General features: G+C 35.5%; 1 protein-coding gene across 1 annotated transcript in view; it reads right to left on the bottom strand.

Annotated features, from left to right (window-relative positions):
• The window catches only part of PXDNL (peroxidasin like), a 456,789-nt gene that overhangs the window by 278,657 nt on the left and 156,243 nt on the right, over nucleotides 1-21,889 (bottom strand). The window contains exon 2 of the mRNA XM_080802773.1: nucleotides 7,836-7,907. Within this exon, the coding sequence (XP_080658899.1) occupies nucleotides 7,836-7,907 (72 nt within the window). The remainder of the gene's footprint in view (nucleotides 1-7,835; nucleotides 7,908-21,889) is intronic.

Below are 21,889 nucleotides of genomic sequence, written 5' to 3'. Positions count from 1 at the left end.
AGTGAATAATCTCCCCACTGTGTGCTCAAGGTGTTCGTCAGATCACTCTGCCCTGGGTTGTTTGCCTGAACTCTCTCCATGAAAAGGGCACTGCCCTCTGAGCTCTATCCCAATCAAGCCTGTTGACCTTTTAAACTCTAGGCTTTATGCCCTGCTGGTTGCAAGAATTCACAAAATTCAGCCCCTCATTTTCTAAGCCAATTTTTCTCCTTGTGCATTCTCCTGTTTGCTTCTCTCTCTCTCTCTCTCTCTCTCTCTCTTTCCCTCCCTTGCAACCACATCTAGCTGTGTAATTCTAACTGTAATAGCTCACAGGAATATAGTTTTTTCTATAGTTAATTCTGCATAACTTTAGGTTTACAAAGACTTGATTATCTAGTGGTTTAATCTTTTCATCTTTTTTTCAATAGTTTCTACCTCTTTTCAACATTATTAATTATTACATATTCATTATACCCAATTTGGAAAAAACAGAAAAGTAAAAAGAAGAGAAGAAATTGTATACAATCTTCCCACCAAAATACTTTTTACTTATGCTATCAATTTATGGTGAATATTTTAATGACCTCTAAAGTATACCACTTGATATTTTTCTATAAAAAAATGAAAATATTCATGTACCCCCCACACAACCAAGAAACCAAATATCTTCAACATCACAGAAAATTCCTTCATGCGCTCTTTCATCCAGTAAACCTCAGCTTCTATCAACATAGAAAATATTGCATTTTGTTTGACCGGGTTTTGAACTTTTTATAAAAGGAATCATAACATGTATGCCCTCTTTTGTGTCTAGCATAATTCTCCCAACATTTCATCTGCAAGATTCATCTGTGTTTTTGCAAGTGGTTGTAACACATGCTTTTTATTTACTCTATAATATTCCATTTTGTGAATTTACTGTAATTTATTTATGGATAATTATGGCTTTTCTCCAGTTTTCAGTATTACAAATAATGTTTCTACCGAGTTCTTATACATAACTTTTGAACTACATATGTACTCCTTTCCACAGATTATATGCTTAGATGTGCAATTTCTTAGTCACCAGATCTACATGTATTTAGTTTTAGGGGATACTGCCAGTGTTCTAAAATAACTGAGCCAATTTACACTCCAGCAATTTATAAGAGTTCTATCGTCTCCATTATAAGTGAGTGTTTTTTGTTGTAATGGAGGTGTGAGGTATTCTATTGTCATCTTATGCTGCATTTCCCTGATGCAGAGAGATGTTGAATACATTTTCATGAGTTTATTGGCCACTTGAATATTGTAATTTGTCAAACAGCCGTTCCAAGATGTTACATATTTTTTAGTTGGGGTTTTGTCTTTTACTTATTGATTTGTAAGAGTTCCTGATACAAATCCTTTATTGGATATACATAATTGTAAATTTCCCAGCCCGTGTCTTCTTTTTTTATTCATAAAGGTGTCTTTGGAAAGCTGAAGTTCTTAATTCTAATGAAATCCAATTTATCAATCATTTACTTTAGTATTACTGCTTTTTTGTGTTCTCTGGGAAATGTTTATCTGTCCTAAGGATATGAAGATTTTTTTTCCATTATCTTCTAGAATCCTTATTATTTTTATTTTTACACAATCTATGAACCATCTAGAATTGATTATTGTATGTGAGCCAAAGTAGTGAAATAGTGCCATAATCTATCTTTTTCATCATGGATAGCCAAATAACTCTGCACTATTTACTAGATAATTCTAATTTTCCCACTGCAATCCAATACACATTTGTGACATCTCAGGTGACCATTTACCTGTGGGTCTATTTCTGGACTCTTCATTCTGCTTCATTTGTTCCTTTGCCATTGAATCAAATCCACACTTGCAATTTTTTTACTTATAATAAATCTTGATATCTAATCTAAATCTTTCTACAACATCCTTCTTTAACACTTGATTAGCTATGTGTGGTCTTTTATAGATTCAGCTTATAAACTTTCACAAAACCGTCTGCTGAGATTTGACTAGAGTTGCATTGAATCTATAAATCAAGTTGAAATGAAGAGATAATGTAATAATATCAAGTCTTCCAATTCATAATCATGATATATGGATTCATTTATTTCAGATTTCTTTAATTTCTCCCAGCAATCTGTTATAATTTTCTCATAAAGTTAAAACTTTGTTGCATTTATTTCTACTTATCAATTTTTTTGGAAATAAAATTTTGTGATTATTAGCTGGGTAGTTGTGAGTTCTCAAACAAATAGTGATACACACATGTAATGTGTGAAATTTTTTTTCAGTGTTCCAAGATTCATTGCTTATGCATCACACTCAGTGCTCCATGCAATATGTGTCCTCCTTAATACCCATCACCAGGCTCACCCAACCCCCAACCCCCTCCCCTCCAAAACCCTCAGTTTGCTTCTCAGAATTTTTAATGTTATTGAAAATGATATCACTTTAAAATGTCATTTTTGAAATAATAATTACTAGAATATAGAAATATACTTTATTTTTATATCAATAAATTGAGTTATTAATTTTTGTAACCAATCTGAACATTACTTAGTATTTCATGTATACACAGAATATTACCATTTCTTATGTCTGTTCTGTAGTCTTTTTACTTTTCTTGCCTTCTTTGGATTAATTAATAATTTTTATTATTTGATTTCTCTCTTATTAACTTCTTATGTATACATTTTTTATTTTTCTTGTAGTAGTTATATTACAACAGGCATACTGACCTAATTAATGCCCACCTTTAACTGATAATTTTAGCACATTCTTAACAGAGAAAATACCTTAAACATTTTAATTCCATTTAACTTATTCCTCCTTTTTGTCCTATTGTTATCATTTACTTTAGTTCTACATATGTTAAATGCATGTTATTATTATAAGAAATAAATGAGTTGCCTGAGTGGTTCAGTTGATTAATCAACAAATTCTTGGTTTTGACTCAGGTTATGATCTCATGAGTCATGAGATCAAATCCCAGATTGGGCTCCACGTTCAACTGGGAGTCTGCTTGAAGATTTTCTTCCTCTGCCCCTACCCCCACTGGTGAGTGCTCACACACTCTCTAAAATAAATAAGTAATTAAAAAAAAAAAAGAAAGAATTTAAAGTTAGTCAAAATATTTACCCTTAATGTGTTTTTCATTGCATACTACACTTCTGCATTGCTATTTTGAATCCCTTTCCTTCTCCCTGAGGGGAAAAAGAATTTGCAGGTCTACAGACTGCAAATTATGTCAGCTTTTATGTCTCTGTAAATGTCTGGTGTGTGTGTGTGTGTGTGTGTGTGTGTGTGTGTTTACCTTGTTAAAGTTAATTTCCCTGTGAATAGAATTCAAGTCTTTCCATTATTATTTTTTTCAGCAAAATGCCTTTCCATTGTTTTTAACTTTCACCATTTCCATGGCTATTTCTTAAAAGATAATGTATGTTTACCTAAAAATATATTTTAAATGACCCCTTTGTCTTTGGTTTTCAGCAAGTATACTATAACGTGACTGAGTGTAGTTCTCTGTATTTTAGCTTACATAGTTTCATAAGGCTTCTTGAATTTGTGACTTGGTATCTTTTGTTTTGCAGGAAGATTGGTGTTTAAAATTTCTTCAAATATTACCCCTATCCTATTTTCTTTGCCATCTTCCAATTACATGTAGAGAGTTTTGTCAGGTCCCTGTCTTTTACTTTCTTTTCTATGTTTTCCATCTTTTTTCTCAATGTGCATCTATCTGGGTGATTTTTAATAACCTATCTTTCAGGACTCTGATTCTCCCTTTTGCCATATTCTAATCTATAATTGAACCATTCCACTCATTTCCTAAATTGAATGATCTTTTTAGTTCTAAGAAAAATAATTTTTTCTTATCTGATGAAAATTTTTATCATTTCATATATTCCCTTAAATATATTACTTCTAATTATTTTAAAGCCTATGTTTTATAACCTCAAAATCTTAAACAAACATAGTTACTCTGGTTATCTTTTTTTTCCTCTTGGTTTTCCTGGCATGCTTGGACGTCTTTCATTGAATGTCATACATTGCGAGTGAAAAATTTCAAAGGGTTTGGATCATTTTATATTTTTCCAGAGAAGGTTTGATTTGTTTTTAGAAGGCAGAAAGAATACAGCAGATCACCCTCACCCAGTCTAGGATGGTCCACTGTTTCTAGGGCATAGCTCTTTAGGGGTACAAAATTATAACCAGGGGTATTGGGACACCTGGGTGACTCAGTCAGTTGAGCATCTGACTCTTAGTTTTGGCTCCGGTCATGATCTCAGCATTGTGAGATCAAGCCCACATCAGAGTCTGCTTGTTCCTCTCCCTCTTCTCTCTCTCTTGCTTGCTCCCTCTTTCTTTCTAAAAATAAGTAAATAAATAAATTCTTTTAAAAAATAAAATAAAATAAAACCAGAGGTATTTATCAGGGGCTTTTTTCTGTGAGACCCCTAAACTCTTCATTTTGTTTCTCTGTACATTGAAGTGGCCAAAAATCTCTGATTAGCTTTTTAAGTCTTAATAATGGCTTTCTCCTTGGTTTCCTGGTACCCTTTCCCTATGTATTTCAGTTCTAAGTTAGCAAGTGCCTCATTGAAATGCCTGGCAAAATCTTCACCTCACTATTCTGCAGCTGCCTTCTTTCAGTATCCTTGCCTTCTAATGCTCATTGTCTTGGTGGTCTTAAATAACAATTTTGTCTTCTCAGTCCATTGAGACTGCCATGAAATCTAGGCTATTGCCTTCTCTTCATCCTCCGTGTTTTGCATCTTGATTTGGCAAATGTACAGAGAAGGAACAGTTGCACAGAGGTTTGAGTCAGCTCAGTGAGCTTCCTTTCTTTCCCAGATTTTAGCTACTCAAGTCCTGGCTGCCTTCATTGCCATATGAACTTTTTGCTTTTTGCATTTTATTCAGATCTTTGAGATTTTTTTTTTATCTTGATGGTTTATGTGATACTGGCTAGATCAGCATAAAGCCATATGTGGTTACTTTTTCATCTTTAAAGCAAGTTACAAAGTAAATAAGAAACAAAGTGATCCAGCCAAAGTCTTATTACTAGTGATGGGAGGAAAGTGAAACCTAATCTACATGTTTCTATTATCCCAGAAATTAATGCCTGTTTTAAATTTTTCTGTATATCTCCAACTAGAAAATTATGCTAATATTTACTACAGAAAATTTTGTTCCCTTGCTATATCACAGAATAAAATAAAGACAAATCAAATATCTTAACTAGAGTTATGGCTACTTACAGAGTAACACCTTTGGCAAACCATTAAACATCAATCCTTCAAAGTCTTGAGAGAAAAGAAAACACTATGCCAGATCTTTAAATAAAAACAAATAAGTGAAATAGTGACTGTTGATTCATCAACATGATAAAAAGCTCTCATGAGATGAGGCATAGTGAAGATTTCTCATCACATTATATGAAACATAATATCATACCTTAAAATTATATCTTATTTGAGAAATATTTTAAATGTTGAGATTTTCTTACAAAAAATGATAATTTGGTAGTGTAAAAAAAGCAAACAAAAAGGAACTCAGAATTATACCAGCTAAAAGGTTTATTTTTCCCTAACTTTCATGAATATACCAGCATAAGTATAACTCTTTTGGGTCCTTGGAACTCACTGAGCAATTGGGGTTTCACCACACTGGTCTAGCAAAAGTTCTCCAATCCCAGCAGCTTTTCAGTGTCCCATTTCTGACCTCATTCCTTTCCCTCTTACACAACTTACTACTTAAGTGATCCATCATCTGTTATTCCAGGGAACTAGCCTTCCTGAGAGCTATCATGAGAAACCATATAGCTCAGCAGTTAACAGATCAATGTGTGGGTGAATCTTGACTCTGCCCCTTTCTAGATGTATGAATGTGGGTTAATTACATGACAGTTATGAATCTCAGTTTCCTAGTGTGTAAAATGGAAATAATAACATCTATCACACAGTGCTAAATGGAGTGAGAAATGGAGCTAATGTACATAAAACAACCAGAATAGAATGAGGCTTGTAATTAACACCACAAATGGTAATTTTTCATCTTGATTTTTTCATAAAAATATTTAGACACAAATTAATAATAAGTATGGCTTCTACCAATAGAGGAGATGGACTGTTTATTAATAACTACAGTATTACGTGCTATAATTCCAAAATGTGGCCAAACTGCAGTAAAGATCATCATTTTGCTTCACTCTTCAAAAAACTTTTAAGTGGCAACTGTATTGAAAGAAGAGATTTGATAACACTTGGTAACATTAACAATTTGATGAATTAATAAGATATTTGGTTTCTATCATCTATTTATCTCAGTAGATAGCAAGTGAACGCTTCAATGATAGTGCTCCCCAAGTGCCAGACCCCCTAAAGATACTCATTAAAATGTAAATCTTTGGGTCCCACCTTAGAAGTGTTAAATCAGAATCTTTGGGGAAGAGAACTAGCCATCTTCATGGCCAAAAGCTCCCAAGGAAACTTTTTTACATATTATGTAAAAAATTTTCATATTATGTAAAAAAAGTTGAGAACAACTGCTTTATTGTTAAGTAAGAAATAAACCTTGCAGTTTTAAACGTTTTTTTTTTTTTTTTTTTTTTTAGATTTTTTATTTATTTGTTTGACAGACAGAGATCACAAGTAGGCAGAGAGGCAGGCAGAGAGAGAGGAGGAAGCAGGCTCCCCGCCGAGCAGAGAGCCCGATGCAGGGCTTGATCCCAGGACCACGGGACCATGACCTGAGCCTAAGGCAGAGGCTTTAACCCACCGAGCCACCCAGGCGCCCCAACCTTGCAGTTTTTACTTCCTTATGCTCTTACATCACCCCAACCAGAGATATTGTGATAAAATATGTGTATTCAGGCATCAGTTATTGGAAAGAATCCAGGTGGAAAAAATACAAGTATAAAGTTATAATTTCCACCCTGAAGTTAGAAGAACTGGCTTGACTATAGCTCAGTGATAAATTCAGCTAGGTTAAAAATATTATTAACTTGATTACAAAAATATTATGTCAAGAAGATTAATATACCCACATAGTTCTAACAATACTGAATATTCTTAACTTCCAGTGATTTTGCCCTATGGATTAATCTAAATGCAACATAAATAATTTTAAATATGGAGCAATGTTAGTACCTGTAAGCCCCCTATCGTCATCTCTCATATCATTCTACTCTCTTTCTTTATAGTAGTTGCCATATTTTTATTATGTGTTTTACAGTCTTAACAGCTGGGTCTTTGTTTACTGATCATCTGCAAGGTCAGACTATCTGCTATACCATAGCAGGGACTTGTGTATTTTGGTCTGGACCCAAAGCCAGCAAACTGCTAAGCAGACCACAGATAATAAATATCTGTTGAATGAATAAAATGAGTGTTTTAGACTTTGAAAATTTTTATCAGAGCTTAACCATGAAGTTGTAACTTTTCCTCTAAATACATGATTTTGTGGTATTTGTGGTATTACAAATAAGGAGATCCAGTGGCATGATGGTGAAAGCATGGATTTCATAGTCACAAGACCATGAATTTTTATTTCATGCCTATTGCTTTGGCTATGGGATCCATAAAGAAAGTATTTAATTATTTTTTCAGTTTCTTCAACCATGAAGCTTTCTAAAGAAATATAATATAAAGGATAACTAGATAAGTGGGACTACTTCCCAGATTCAGAACGTAGTAAAAAATATAGGTAGTGGAAAGAAGCAGAGAATTTCTGATTACAAGAGCACTAACAAGTTTCCACTCCCATACTAGTTATTCTTTAGTCTCCAGATGACTTTTCATGGCAATCTGCAATCCAACTAGATTGTAATTTTAGAAACCTCATAGATAAGCATAAGTACTCACAGGGTGTTCAAATTCTTGAGTTTCTCGAAGGCACTCCCAGGAATTTCTTGTATTCTGTTAAACCTCAAGTCTCTGGGAACATAAAAAGGAGAAATATTATAATATTTATGATTAATATTTATATGATATATTTATATAATATATTATTATATTATATATTATATTATTGATATATAATATAATATTTATGATTACTATTTCCAGAAGTCTAAAAACTAATTCTATTTTTATAACCAAATTATGGCACTGAAGGACTAACCACGAGACAGAATTAGGTACATTATTCATAATTGTTAGGTACATATGCTGTTTATATCAGATTATGCATATCAGGTGCTATATGCTAGTCTAAAGACACCAGAAAAGTGCAGCTAGTTACAGACCTCTTCAGAGTGTTAAAAGCAGTTACATCATTTCCATTTGTCATATTTGCATGGCACTAAAACAAATTCTATATATGGCAACATGCCAATTGAGCATAATAAATTTGAACAATATTGATAGGTCAGATGTCACTTATCAATTCAACATAACACAATTACTTGGGTTTAGGCAAAATTATTATTAATTAGTTAATTTTTCTTAATAGTCCAGGAACATAACAGCCTTCTAAGGAAATATTAAAATACATAAAAAGAAATTAGTGTAAGAGAGGCAGCCAACATTCTCTTTCATCAATTAATACATTACTTTATTCAGCATGTAAATTATTGAATGCCAACTACATTACCACATTAAGTAATAGGGACACAAAGATGGACAACATATATGGTCCTTGCTACTGAGCAGGCACAGTTGAGTTGAAGATTACAAACAAATAATTACAGCACTAGTATATAAAGTATTAGTGGTACAACAGAGCAACAAACAAAATGTTCTGCACAGATAGCCAACTTAGGTATTGGTCTGCCTAGACCCTCTCTATCAGTGAGAGAAGAACCCACTCCACTGCCTATGATTTTGGTGGAAATGTCAGTCATGTGCCCTTCAAGAGGGTGACTAAGGCCAGGCAACTGTCTCCTTGGACACACTCTTTCTTCTGTGGGGAGCATATGACTCAAGCAAAGCAAATTGGGGGCATTCATGAGCTGTTGAATAAAACAGTTATGCTCTGTGTTTGGGATCAGAGATTATGAAAAATGAGTATCTATGACCATAAGTGTCCAGACTAGAAAATAAAGTCAACTAGAGACAAAAAGGTGAAAATATAAGAGAAGAAAACAAAGCCCTGCATCCAACTATGCCTGAGACCAAACTTACCTCCGACTTTTTAGTTATCTAGGCAATAAACTGTTATTTTGATAACTTCATTTGAACTGAGTTTATATCACTAATGTAGGGATCACAGGAAAAAGATGAAAAAATTGTTCGGAAATATGAGACCCAAGGGCAATGATATTGGAAAAACTTTACAGAGCATTAGTGTGTCAGGAAACCAACAAACACAAAAGCAAAAACAAAAAACAAAATATGTACTTCCCCTCAACTAATTTCTCAAAATAAAATTTTTCACCATCATAAAAAGTAGTACTATTTTATTTTATTTATTATTTTTTTAAAGATTTTATTTATTTGACAGACAGAGATCACAATTGGGCAGAGAGGCAGGCAGAGAGAGAGGAAGGGAAGCAGGCTCCCTGCTGAGCAGAGAGCCTGGTGTGGGACTCGATCCCAGGACCCTGGGATCCTGACCTGAGCTGAAGGCAGAGGCTTTAACCCACTGAGCCACCCAGGTGCCCCAAAAGTAGTACTATTTTAGAATACTTGACTCAAAAATCTTTATAAGATTACCTTAAAATTCTATCAGTTTATGTTTCTCTTGAGTTGACTTGGAAGGATATTGCAATTTTATAGGAGCTTTTTCAATTAAAATAATTCAATTAAATTCTGTCACCAAGAAAGAAAAAAGATTCATGACATTTTTTTAAAAGGTATTCAATCAAAATAACTCATTGTGAATATACCTCTTTGTAAGACGGAATGCGCTGCTTAAACATCATACATTGTTATTTGGTCTGTACTATATTTTTAAAAGAAACTTTATAAATTATGTGAAATTCTCACTATAAACCTACAAGGTATAAAAGAAACTTTATAAATTATGTGAAATTCTCACTATAAACCTACAGGAGATAAAGTTATATAAATCCAAATACTATAGGCCCTTAGTTTCCCTTCAACACAGAAGCTTCAAATTACAGAAAGGACTGTCCTTTCACATCAAACCATAAATCCTAATTGAGCTTCCAACAATACAAGAAGGGAGTAAATATAAAAAGATAAATCACGTTCTTTTTTTAAGGCTTTGAAATTTTTTAAAAATTCAGAAAAGTACAAGTAAGAAAAGAGTACTCTTTATTATCCATATCCAGAATTAACAACTGCTTTCACTTGATATAGTTACTTCTATTCACAGTTCCACATATTTTTATTTTGATTACACAAATCACATGTAAAAATATATTACAGGTGAAGTAAAAATCTCTTTTAACCACTACCTTAATTTTAGCTATGTCTCATTCCCAAATATAACCTCTCTCCTGAGTGTGATGCTCCTCTTTAGACACACAAATATACATAGGTATGTGAATAAATATAAATAAAAAAGTAAGATGTATACATATAAAAATATGAAAACAAACATAATAGAGGTAAATATAGCATATTTAGTGTTTTTAAATTTACAGAAATGGAATTAAACTTCCTATGGTTTTTAAAACTTCTCTTTTTCCCCTTCTACTGCATCTCTTCTAGGTCATTCTTTGACACATAAAGATCTAGATATTTATCCTCAAGTGTTCTATAATATTTCACTATGCAGACACAGTTCTTTTATATATCCCCTTACTGACAGCCATTTTGACTGTTATCAATTTTTTGCAACATTTACAAATAATATTTCAATAAACATGCATACATATCTCCTTGTGCACATGAAGAAATATTTCTCTGGAACATATTTAGAATTAGGATTGCTAGATCATAGTGTATGCACAGCTTCAGTTCTACAAAATGATGCCAACTCTGAATTCATTTTCAATTAAATAATACAGCAGTAATACATCATATATGTAATTAAAAATAATGCAAAAAGATGCTTGAACTAATCACCACATTTTAAATTTAAACTTTTCACTAATCGATTTAAGAGTAAAGGTGCTAGTTAGAATGGCCAAAATTAGCAAGACAGGAAACAACGTGTGTTGGAGAGGATGTGGAAAAAGGGAAACCCTCTTACACTGTTGGTGGGAATGTAAGTTGGTGCAGCCACTTTGGAGAACAGTGTGGAGATTCCTTAAGAAATTAAAAATAGAGCTTCCCTATGACCCGCAATTGCACTACTGGGTATTTACCCCAAAGATACAGATGTAGTGAAAAGAAGGGCCATCTGTACCCCAATGTTCATAGCAGCAATGGCCACGGTCACCAAACTGTGGAAAGAACCAAGATGCCCTTCAACGGACGAATGGATAAGGAAGATGTGGTCCATATACACTATGGCGGATTATGCCTCCATCAGAAAGGATGAATACCCAACTTTTGTAGCAACATGGACGGAACTGGAATAGATTATGTTGAGTAAAATAAGTCAAGCAGAGAGAGTCAAGTATCATATGGTTTCACTTATTTGTGGAGCATAACAAATAATATGGAGGACAAGGGTAGATGGAGAGGAGAAGGAAGTTGAGGGAAATTGGAAGGGGAGGTGAACCATGAGAGACTATGGACTCTGAAAAACAACCTGAGGGTTTTGAAGGGGCAGGGGGTGGGAGGTTGGGGGAGCCAGGTGGTGGGTATTAAGGAGGGCATGTATTGCATGGAGCACTGGGTGTGGTACAAAAACAATGAATTCTGTTATGCTGAAAAGAAATTAAAAAAAAAAAAAGAGTAAAGATGCTAAGTGTGTTGGTTATAAAAATTCCCTTCATCTTCACTAACAAGCAAGACTAAGGTCTCCTGACACAGAGTAGTGTGGCAAGTTGTCCACTGTCCCAAGGGTTATTTAGGGGGCTGTGAGATACATGACCCACAGTTCTCACTGCTCAGGTAGCCACAGAGAAGCAGCTTTCCAGAAAAGCAAAGCACACTTAAAGAGACCCAAAGATTATTTTCCCCTTGACTTAAAACTCTTATAAAACATATTTAAATGCACCAAAGTTAGCACGTTAACATTCATGTTCTTTGTCAGTATATTCTACCACATAAACTTGTGTAGTTAGGTAGATTATAAACTAAAACTCTAAGGAAAGCCTTCCCTTCCCAGTTTAAATTGCCTCATTTTAGAATTGCATATGAGGCATTATACGATGCATTGCTGAAAGTAGTATTTACCAAACCTTTTCATGAAATTACACTAAAAGATCATCTGAATTCAAATGACCACCAAATTTGGATCATACTACCTTCTGTGTAAACAAGTTTATCCAAAAATAATTATTTATTTTCCCATATTGCCTCTATTATCTTCAAGATGGATCACTAAAATTTCACCCACACAAAATTTGTCATTTATATAAAACTTCACTTAGCATTATTTGTAGCATTATTTTTTCACTCTTTGCATAGAGTTAAAATTGAATTTTTATATATCCTGCACAATTCATCCCTTTATGGTATATGTAATATTGATAAAATAATATTCATAAAAATAATTATTATTTAGCACAATTTTCATCCCATTCACTTTTCACTGGAATTCAATTTGGAAGCAACTTTAGGAAAGGCACCAAGATGAAAACTGAGCTCATGGTGCTTACTGGCAGTGGTCAACATGAGTTTGTCTGTTTATCTGTCTGTCTGGCCTGCCTGCCTCCAGCTCAAGTTGTTAAAGCTGAAGAAGAAATGTTTAATGATTTTTATGGTGAGAAATTTGGAATTGATGTTTTTAACCAATAAGAGATGGGTTTTAGTTCCAATTTAATCCAAAAGATTCTCCTTCCAAAATGAGTTTTAAATGATTCCCCCATTGTACACAGAGGACAGAGAACAAGCATGGACAGACAGCAAGGTGAACTAGCCTTAAACAAATTAGCATAGCTCAAGATCATGTTGTTTAGTTCCTTCATGGAACAGAGCACACCATGCCCACATCACCGCCCATTACACACCTTCTGGGTGGGTTAAATGGAGCTATACTATGTCTGTGTGGAAAAGTCCAGAGAAAGATCTCACAGAGTGATAGAGATGTTAGACCTTTCCCAGAGGTCTGAGGTTCCCAGTATGTTTTATAAATGCCAGACATAGGGCATATTTTTTGAAAATATTAAACAAGTGGGTATTTAAACATAAAAAATAAAATTGTAATTTGTCCACAGATGATAGTCCAGGTTAGTTGTAAGATGAATGCAATGCTCTTAAAAAACACTATCAGCCTTCCCCTTGACTGAATGCATAGGTCATTAAGAGATAATATCAAAATCTAAATTTGAGATATTGAACATAAGACCCAAGCTACACAGATAATCTGGTCCCACTGTGGTGCGGGTCCTCCTAATAGTGCCCTAGTTTGAGATGGTGTACAGGTTTATTGTGAGCAGATGCCTGAGCTAAGGGGGCCCATGCCTAGCCATTTTAGCTAAGAACCTGGCACTGAGAGAGCAAAACAAATAAGGGAAACTCTCAGAGAGCACCAACTTAACAGGCTGATTTCTGTCTGAGTGTGCTACTTGTTTTCTCATATGTGAAAAATATTCATTCTGGCAGAAAGCCTATCTTCATGAAAAAAAGATCAAGCAGATCTGTACTTGAGCCAAAAGCATTCTTATTGAAGGCGGGGATGCAACTAAGTCACTGTAAAGTCAAAAGCATAAAACTGCCGAAATAATGTAAGCAGGATCTTGTCTCCCCTGGCTTCCAGGAAGGGTGGGAGGGAGTAAGATAACTCCTGATAGCCCGGCCATCATCATCTCTCCCAGGAGCGCACACTTGTGCACTCCTTCCTCTGTTCTGTCTCTGGAGTCGAAGCCATTTTCGTGCTCTGCTCCCTGCAGCCAGGTTCCCTATTGTTCTGATCCTAACTGCTAGAGCTGTCCCAGCCTCCATCTCCTTTCTCAACTGCTGACCCTTGTGCCTTCTCCTCATCCATGGGTTCTAAACTGTCCAGACTTTGGAATCAGGGGAAGAATGTAACAGATCTCTCCACAATTTCACCTGCTGCCCTAAAACATCTTTCTCTTTCCATCTTACAGCTCTTTCAGAATAGGAATTGGAAAAACATTTTCCAGGTGAGGAAGAGCAGCTGGAGGACACCACTGAATGCATGGCTTGCCTGATTTCCAATCATGTTCTTTGGTTCTCTCTGATCTCAGGTTCATTTTCTGCCTACCAAGGGTCAAGCAGCCGGAGCTTGAGTCTATCTTCTGCTGTTGTTTGTCTCGCTTGATGTTAACCTGTTATGAAGGGTAATTTATGTCAACTTGACTAAACCATGGTACCCAGATTTTGGTCAAACATGAGTCTAGATATTGCTGTGAAGGTATATTTTTATATGTGATTAACACCAAAATCAGTAAACTTTGAAAAAGCAGATACCCTCCCTAATGTGAACCCTAAAATGATCATCCGATCACTTAGAGTCTTTAAGAGGAAAAGACTGAAGTGTTTGAGAAAGGGGGAATTCTGCCTCCAATGCCCTTCACAACTGAGCTGCAAATCAACTCTTCCCTGGGTCTCCAGCCTGCCAGCCTTCTCTTCAAAATTCAGACTTGCTAGCCCCCACAAAAGCATGAGCCAATTCCTTAAAATGAATCCTTCTCTCTTTTCTCTTGCTCTGTCTTAGAAAGAGACTATTGGTTTCCTCATTCTATTGGTTAAGTTTCTCTAGAAAACCCTACCACACCCAAGATGACCCTGGCAAAAGTGGAAATGACAGTGTTCATTCATTCCTTCTTTCAGTGTAGTTTTTTAGAAGACATGGTTCACACTTGGCCAAGGGTCATCCTTTGTAAGGGAGAGGCAAGTAGTTTCAGTGAATGAAACAGCCAGGGGTAAGAAAGGGTTGAACCCCTGGCCAGGGAGGCTCAACAAAGTTTTCCAAACCAGTATGGAATATGCACAGTCACTGAAGGGCCTCCCAAGTTTAGATCTGCATCTCAGAATTCTCTGAGGAGGGCAGCTCTGAGGAGCCTTAACTCCTGACAGGTGCTGCTTCAGTGAAAATCATCACTAGCTGTACGGAGACCACCAAGTGAAGAGCACAAGAAAGAAAGCGCCAGTCTCATGTGAACATTGCCTAGGGTTGGTACTGGGTAGATAGTACTGGTATTTTTCTTTTTTTTTTTTTCACGTTTGATACTTATCTACATACCTTCAATAATGGCTAAAGTATCTATGCATAAATCACAATACTATAAAGACTTCAAAGAAGATATTAGAACAACCTTATAATAGTTTCTCAATCTACCTTCTTTATTTTGCTCTTCAATGAAATTTCCAGCCTAGCTCCACACTATTTTCCAGAAATGGATTATAATGACTTCTCAAACTATGAATTAAACCAAGCCGGACTTGTTCACAAAATCCCCAGGATGAGGAAATCAATTAAACAATAGGTCTTAAAGCACTGAGAGCCATCAGGTGCTCACAGAAAGTTAAAATTGTAAGGTAACAGGGGAACACACACACAAAGACTTAGGTTGTGCTTTTCTCTAATATCCCAGTTTCTTACAAGGAACAAGTATGCTATTATAATCTTGAAGAACTTGAACTTTTTAAAAAGAAGTTGTCTTACAGATTAATTAGTTCAACCTCTGACTCTATGTGTAAGACAAGAGGGAAAAGCAAAAGGGAGAGGAAAGAAGTGGAATATAAGTACATATTCATCCTGGCTAAACCTTAACACTACCTTTTCAAGGCAGGTGTTAATATGTTGATTTCAGGATTGGAACTTTTCATTCAAAACATTTCACTCAGCTCAGAGCAAAGCAAGTGGCCATGGGGAATGGCTCTCAAGTGTGTCCGCTTACAAAGCAGGCACTGTCTACAGACTCCCACTTAACCTTAAACTCCCCTTGAGGAAAATAGGCCCAGGACAATGGAAGGGCACATTCATCATCTGCCAGCCACTGAGGACCAGAGGTTGTATCAGAAAACAGTCTTCCTGATTTTCATTTTATTATAATTTCCACCTCATTATCCTAAACCAAATTCCCACTTCCCTCAGACAGGGCAGTTAGCATTTCATTTAAATCATTTGTCTTCCAGAGGTTACGTGGTTAGAATTAACAAATACTCCATGCTTGCACAAATGAGCTAACAATGAAAATGTCAATGGAAGGTATGAACCAGTCCAAGGTAAGTCATTATGAACGTGAGTGTCCAGCTGCATCACTGAGGTCATTAAAAGCATCCAAATATAAAAGAAAACATTATAATTTTGAAGCATGGCATTCCTGTCTGTGGAAACCTAAAGAGAACAGACAACCTGACAAAATAGTTCCAGACTTTTTTTCTTTCTTTGGGTACGTGGTCCTTCCAGCAGATGTCACTAAAGAGCAGGCCACTCTTCTAGGTCAAAGAAATGATTTCAAGGAAGATGAGGTGGTTTAATATATCCCAAATTTCACAGTACCAGGAGGACTAGACTATAGGCTGAATAGTGTTCCCTGAATCCCATTCACTTGCATGTGAAAATATCAGTCAGCAGCAAAGCTCCACTCTGAGGTGATAATATACCACATTGCATAAAATAATGTTTTTTGATACAAAAGTTGGGTATTTATCCTTTCTGATGGAGGCATAATACTCCATAGTGTATATGGACCACATCTTCCTTATCCATTTGTCCGTCAGTCTGAGAGTTTTGAAGGGGCGGGGGATGAGAGGTTGGGGGAGCCAGGTGGTGGGTATTATGGAGGGCATGTATTACATGGAGCACTGGGTGTGGTGCATAAACAATGAATTCTGTTACATTGAAAAGAAATTAAATAAAATAATAATAATAATAATGTTTTTTGGAGAATAAGAAGCTGTGACTGAATCTTCACATAAAACTCAAATGTAACCTCTTGAATGTAAAGACATTGCTAACTTTGTCATTTGAGTGAAAATATATTTCAAAATAATAAGATTTAACTATTTAAATTAATTACTTAACATAATTCATACTATTAGGATCATCATAATACTATGCAACAATATTAACATTTCTGTCCCCTCTTTTCATGTTAAGCATGGCTTACCCGAATGCCCCTGTGCTTGGGAGAGTGGCCAACACCATTAGATCCTGCTAGATAGGTATGCCACATGAGCCAATAAACACAGTCTGAAAGAATATTACAGAATCCCTGAGATCAGACTTGGTTATGTTTTTATCTTGGATTACATTTATCTTGTTTGTCCTTCCCGTTCCCTACTATTAGGTTGCTACTTTGTTCTGGGGTTGTTAGAAAGATCTCCCTTGACCTGGTTCTCCACCATGTATTTGATGACCAAGGGCTTGTCAGGGGTGAGATTCATTTCCGGGATACACTGTGCCACAGGATAAAGCTGAACTTATTTGCATGTCACATATCTAGCTCCATACCTCCCCATACCTCCCCGTCTGTCCCCAGGCACACTGGAGTGAAATAGGCCAAACTTTTTAATCACATATTGGTCACATTGTTTCATAACTCTACATGTGTGCACTTGCTATTCCTTTGTTTGGAATGTCCTGTCTTTTCTTTATCACACGCTCAAGTATCCTCCAAGACAACATGCAAATATCACCCCCATGATAAAGCTGAAGATACTACCTTTGAAGCAGCCTCACAGTTGGTCAGAAGGAAGCACACATAGCCAGTAATAGCAGCTCTGTCACCTGCACTAGCTATTTGGGTGTCCCTCATCATCAATACCGCCTGCCTTCCATGATGTAATGTTGGCATGACTCTCCAAATCCATCCTTTATTTCCTCAGGGAAACATTCCTTGACAACTTCTCTCTGGGGTCCAATGTGATCCTTCAAGACGTTTGCAATGGGAGGCAGTTTAGTGTTGTGATTTGGAGTGCAGGCTTCAGAACCAAAGAAGCACACTGAATTTGGTCTTGGCCACTCCCCAGCCATGTGACTTTTGACAGGCCCATACTCTCTCTGGGTTTCCTCATCATAAAATGTTGACAAAGTTACTTAGCCCATTGTATTAAATATCATAATTCACCCAAACCATATAGAGTAGTGCTTAACATGTGGTAAATGCTAGTAGTTGTAACATTACCACCGTCAATATAAATTTTGTTATTATAGCATTTTAAATACAACACTGTAATTTTCTAATTATAGTGTCTGTGCTTCCCACCCAACACAGCTTAAACTGGGAGCTTCTTAAGAGCAGGAAATATGTCTAAGTCATCTTTGTATACATAGCATAAAGTTTGCATCTTGAGCATAAGTACTGAGACAGAGCATTTAATAACAATAATCACAACAATAATAATAGTGGGATGAATCATCTATGGTTCACAATAGGCAATATAGGAAATACTAGAAATATAAAACAAATGAAAAGTGAGGTTTCAGTTCAGTTGCATATAAGACACTCATCAGTAAATGAAAAATCAACTTTTGTAAATATTAGTGAAAACACTCTTATTCAAAACCCATTTTTCAGAAAGAAAAAAGAAATTCAGTTAACATAATGTATAGTTATTTCTCTACGAAGCTAGACACTGATGTTTGCAATTTTGTACCTGGGTGTCACACACAAGATTGGCCTGATTATTGGGAAATGTGACCTGTATGCTACAGACAATGACAGGAAATCAAATCTCCATATACAACTACTTCATTCCTATAACTATCAGAGAAGCTGACAAAGATATTAGATTTTTCAATAGCCTCAACTTCTCAAATATGTGATGTCTTTTTGGAAAATACATTTCTGTCTATAATTTTAGTAAATTATTTAACACTTTTGCTTCTATCTCCCATACCAAGATTTGCATGCCAATGATAACAACTGGAGGGAAAAAAAATCAAATTTTATTTCAAAAAGAAATAAGTCTCTATATTTAGTATTTTTTGTTGCATTTATTTGTCAGCTCACTAAAGGTGACTTTCTCCTTTATCATTTCATTCAAATTGTCCTGGCCCAGGCCATCTATGCACTCTTGATGGATAAAGTCAATGAATGTGTTTGAGTCATCATTTTACTTTGTCTTTTGGTGGCATTTGATAATGTTAACTCCCTTCCTCTTTAAGCCCTCCTGGATTTTCTCCTTTCTCCCCTAATAGACTGTCATAGACTCCTTTTCCAGATCAGGTTCTTTTTGTTTGCCTCTTAAACACTGATGTCTCCAAGGCTGTGCTTTCAGCCCTCTTCTTTCCTCCCTTAACCTTCTCAAGCAATCTTATCCACTATTTTGGTTGCATGAATCTATGTAAAAGCAAAGAAACGTGAATTATATATGATTAACATGTGTGTGCATATACACACATACATTCATGTATATAAAAACACACACATACCAAATCTCTACCTTTTTCTTAGATATCTACCACATTCTCCATGCCTGACATTAATCCAGCCACTTGATCTCCCTAAGAGATAAAAGTTCCAAAGGCACCTCAACTTTCCCCAAAGCCTGGTTCCTAATATCCACCCAGACACAAAATCACAGACCTAAGAACACATTTGTATAGCTATCAAGTCTCCTATGAGTCCTACCCCAGGCTAGTTCTACACCCACGTCATCACCATCCAGACAATCTATATGCTCATGGACTCACTACATGCCCCTTGCACGCAGCTGTGTAGGATTTCTGTAGGAAAGCAATCATTTTTGTTTTGTTGTTGATTTATTTTAACCTTCACAGTTTAAAATCTTTCAGTGGCTCTCCATTGTCAGAAGAGCCAAACTGTAACTGCTTGTATTGTATAAGAAGCCTTCGCTAATTTCCCTACTTCCCAGCCTTTCACCTGTGAATACTTCTGCCGCCCTATGTGTTAGCCATGCCAAAGTACTTTCAATCTCTAGAACACTTCAAAATGTATCATGCTTTTATGGCTTTTGGTGTGTTGTTCTTTCTTTCTAGAATTTCTTCTCACCATCCAACCTAGGGAAAAAAAATCCATCTTCAAGCATTATGCTTAGTAGTGATCTCTTCTATAAAGCCATGAACCTCATTTAAAAACCTACTCATTACAATTGCATCAAAAAGAATAAAATACCTAGGAATAAATTTAACCAAGGATGTAAAAGATCTCTACACTTCAAACTATAAGATCTTGATGAAAGAAACTGAAGATGTTACATAAATGGAAAAAACTCTACACTTATCAATTGGAAGAATATTGTTAAAATGTCCATACTACTCAAAGAAATCTACAGATTCAATGCAATCCCTATGAAAATTTCAATGACATTTTTCACAGAAATAGAACATATAATTCTAAAATTTATAGGGGACTACAAAAGACCTCAAATAGCAAAAGTGATCTTGAGAAAGAACAAAAAACCAGAGGCATCACACCTCCTAATTTCAAGCTATGTTATAAAGTTGTTATATTATAGCAATCAAAACATTATGGTACCAGCATAAAAATAGAGACTGAGATCAATGGAACAGAACAGATAGCCCAGCAATAAACCAACACATATGTGGTCAATTAATTTATGACAAAGGGGTCAAGAATATACGGCGGGGAAAGGGTATTCTCTTTAATAAGTGGCATTGGGAAAACTGGACAACCACATGCCAAAGAATGAAACTGGACTATTATCTTACTCCATACACAAAAATTAACTCAAAATTGGTTAAAGACTTGAATTTAAGATTTGAAACCATAAAACTCCTAGAAGAAAACATAGGCAGTGAGCTCCTTGACATTGGTCTTGGTGATGATTTTTTGGATTTGAAACCAAAATCAAAACAACAAATGCAAAACTAAGTAAATGGGATATATCAAACTGAAAAGCTTATGTACTGGATAGAAAACCATTAATAAAATGGAAAGGCAACTTATTTATTGAATAGAAGAAAATATTTTCAAGTCTATCTCTGATAAGGGCTAATATCCAAAATATACAAAGAACTACAACTCAATACAAGAAAAAATTAACAGTGCAACTAAAAAAATGGGCAGATGATCTGAATACTTTTCAAAGAGGACATAGAAATGGCCAATTAGTATATTAAAAGGTGCTCAATATCACTAATCATCAGAGAAATGCAAATCAAAAATACAGTTAGATACCACCTCAGACCTGTTACAATGGTTATTACAGAAGAAGGAGAAGGAGGAGGAGGGGGAGGGGGAGGGGAGGGAATGGGAATGGGAAGGAGAAAAGAGAAGGAGAAGAGGAGGAAGAAGAAAGAGGAGGAGGAGGAGGAGAAGGAGGGGGAGGGGGGGAAGACAAAGAAACAGTGTTGGAAAATATATGAGGAAAAGGGAACCCCTGTTCACTGTTGGTGGGATTGTAAATTGCTGCATCTACTATGGAAGACAGTATGGAGTTTCCTCAAAAAATAAAAATAAAACTACCACTTAATCTAACAATTCCACTTGTAGGTATTTATCTGAAGGAAACAAAACATTAATTGGAAAAGATATGTGCGCCCCCATGTTCATTGCAGCATTATTTATAAGAGCCAAAACTTGGAAGCAACCTAATAGTCCATGAATGGATGAACAGATTTTTAAAATGTGGTATATACAATGAAATATTATTTGGTCACAAAAAAGAAGGAAATCTGTATTTGCAACAACATGGATGGACCTTGAAGTCATATGCTGAGTGAAATAAGTCAGACAGAGAAAGAAAAATACTTAAATGTGGATCCAAAGAAGGAAAAAAAAAAAAAAAGGAAAGCTCAACTGTGCCCTTGGTGTACCTTCCCCCCTTCCTTAGCTATTATTCTGTAAGCATCTGAAACACAGCCCACAGATTCTGTTCCAGGCAGTGAGCATGGTCACTGAGATGTAATTTGGTTCAACAAAGAGTTGAAAGAATGAGTGCATTACACTCTTAAATGTTCTAAAATATACCTTTCACAAAAACAAAGTATTTTTCCCCTGTGTTATCCCTACTAAATCTACACACAATGAAAACTGAAAAAAGAATATTTATTTATG

The sequence above is a fragment of the Martes martes genome, assembly GCF_963455335.1.
Source record: "Martes martes genome assembly, chromosome: 4".
NCBI lineage: Eukaryota > Metazoa > Chordata > Mammalia > Carnivora > Mustelidae > Martes > Martes martes.
This window is presented reverse-complemented; position numbering and strand designations above follow the sequence as displayed.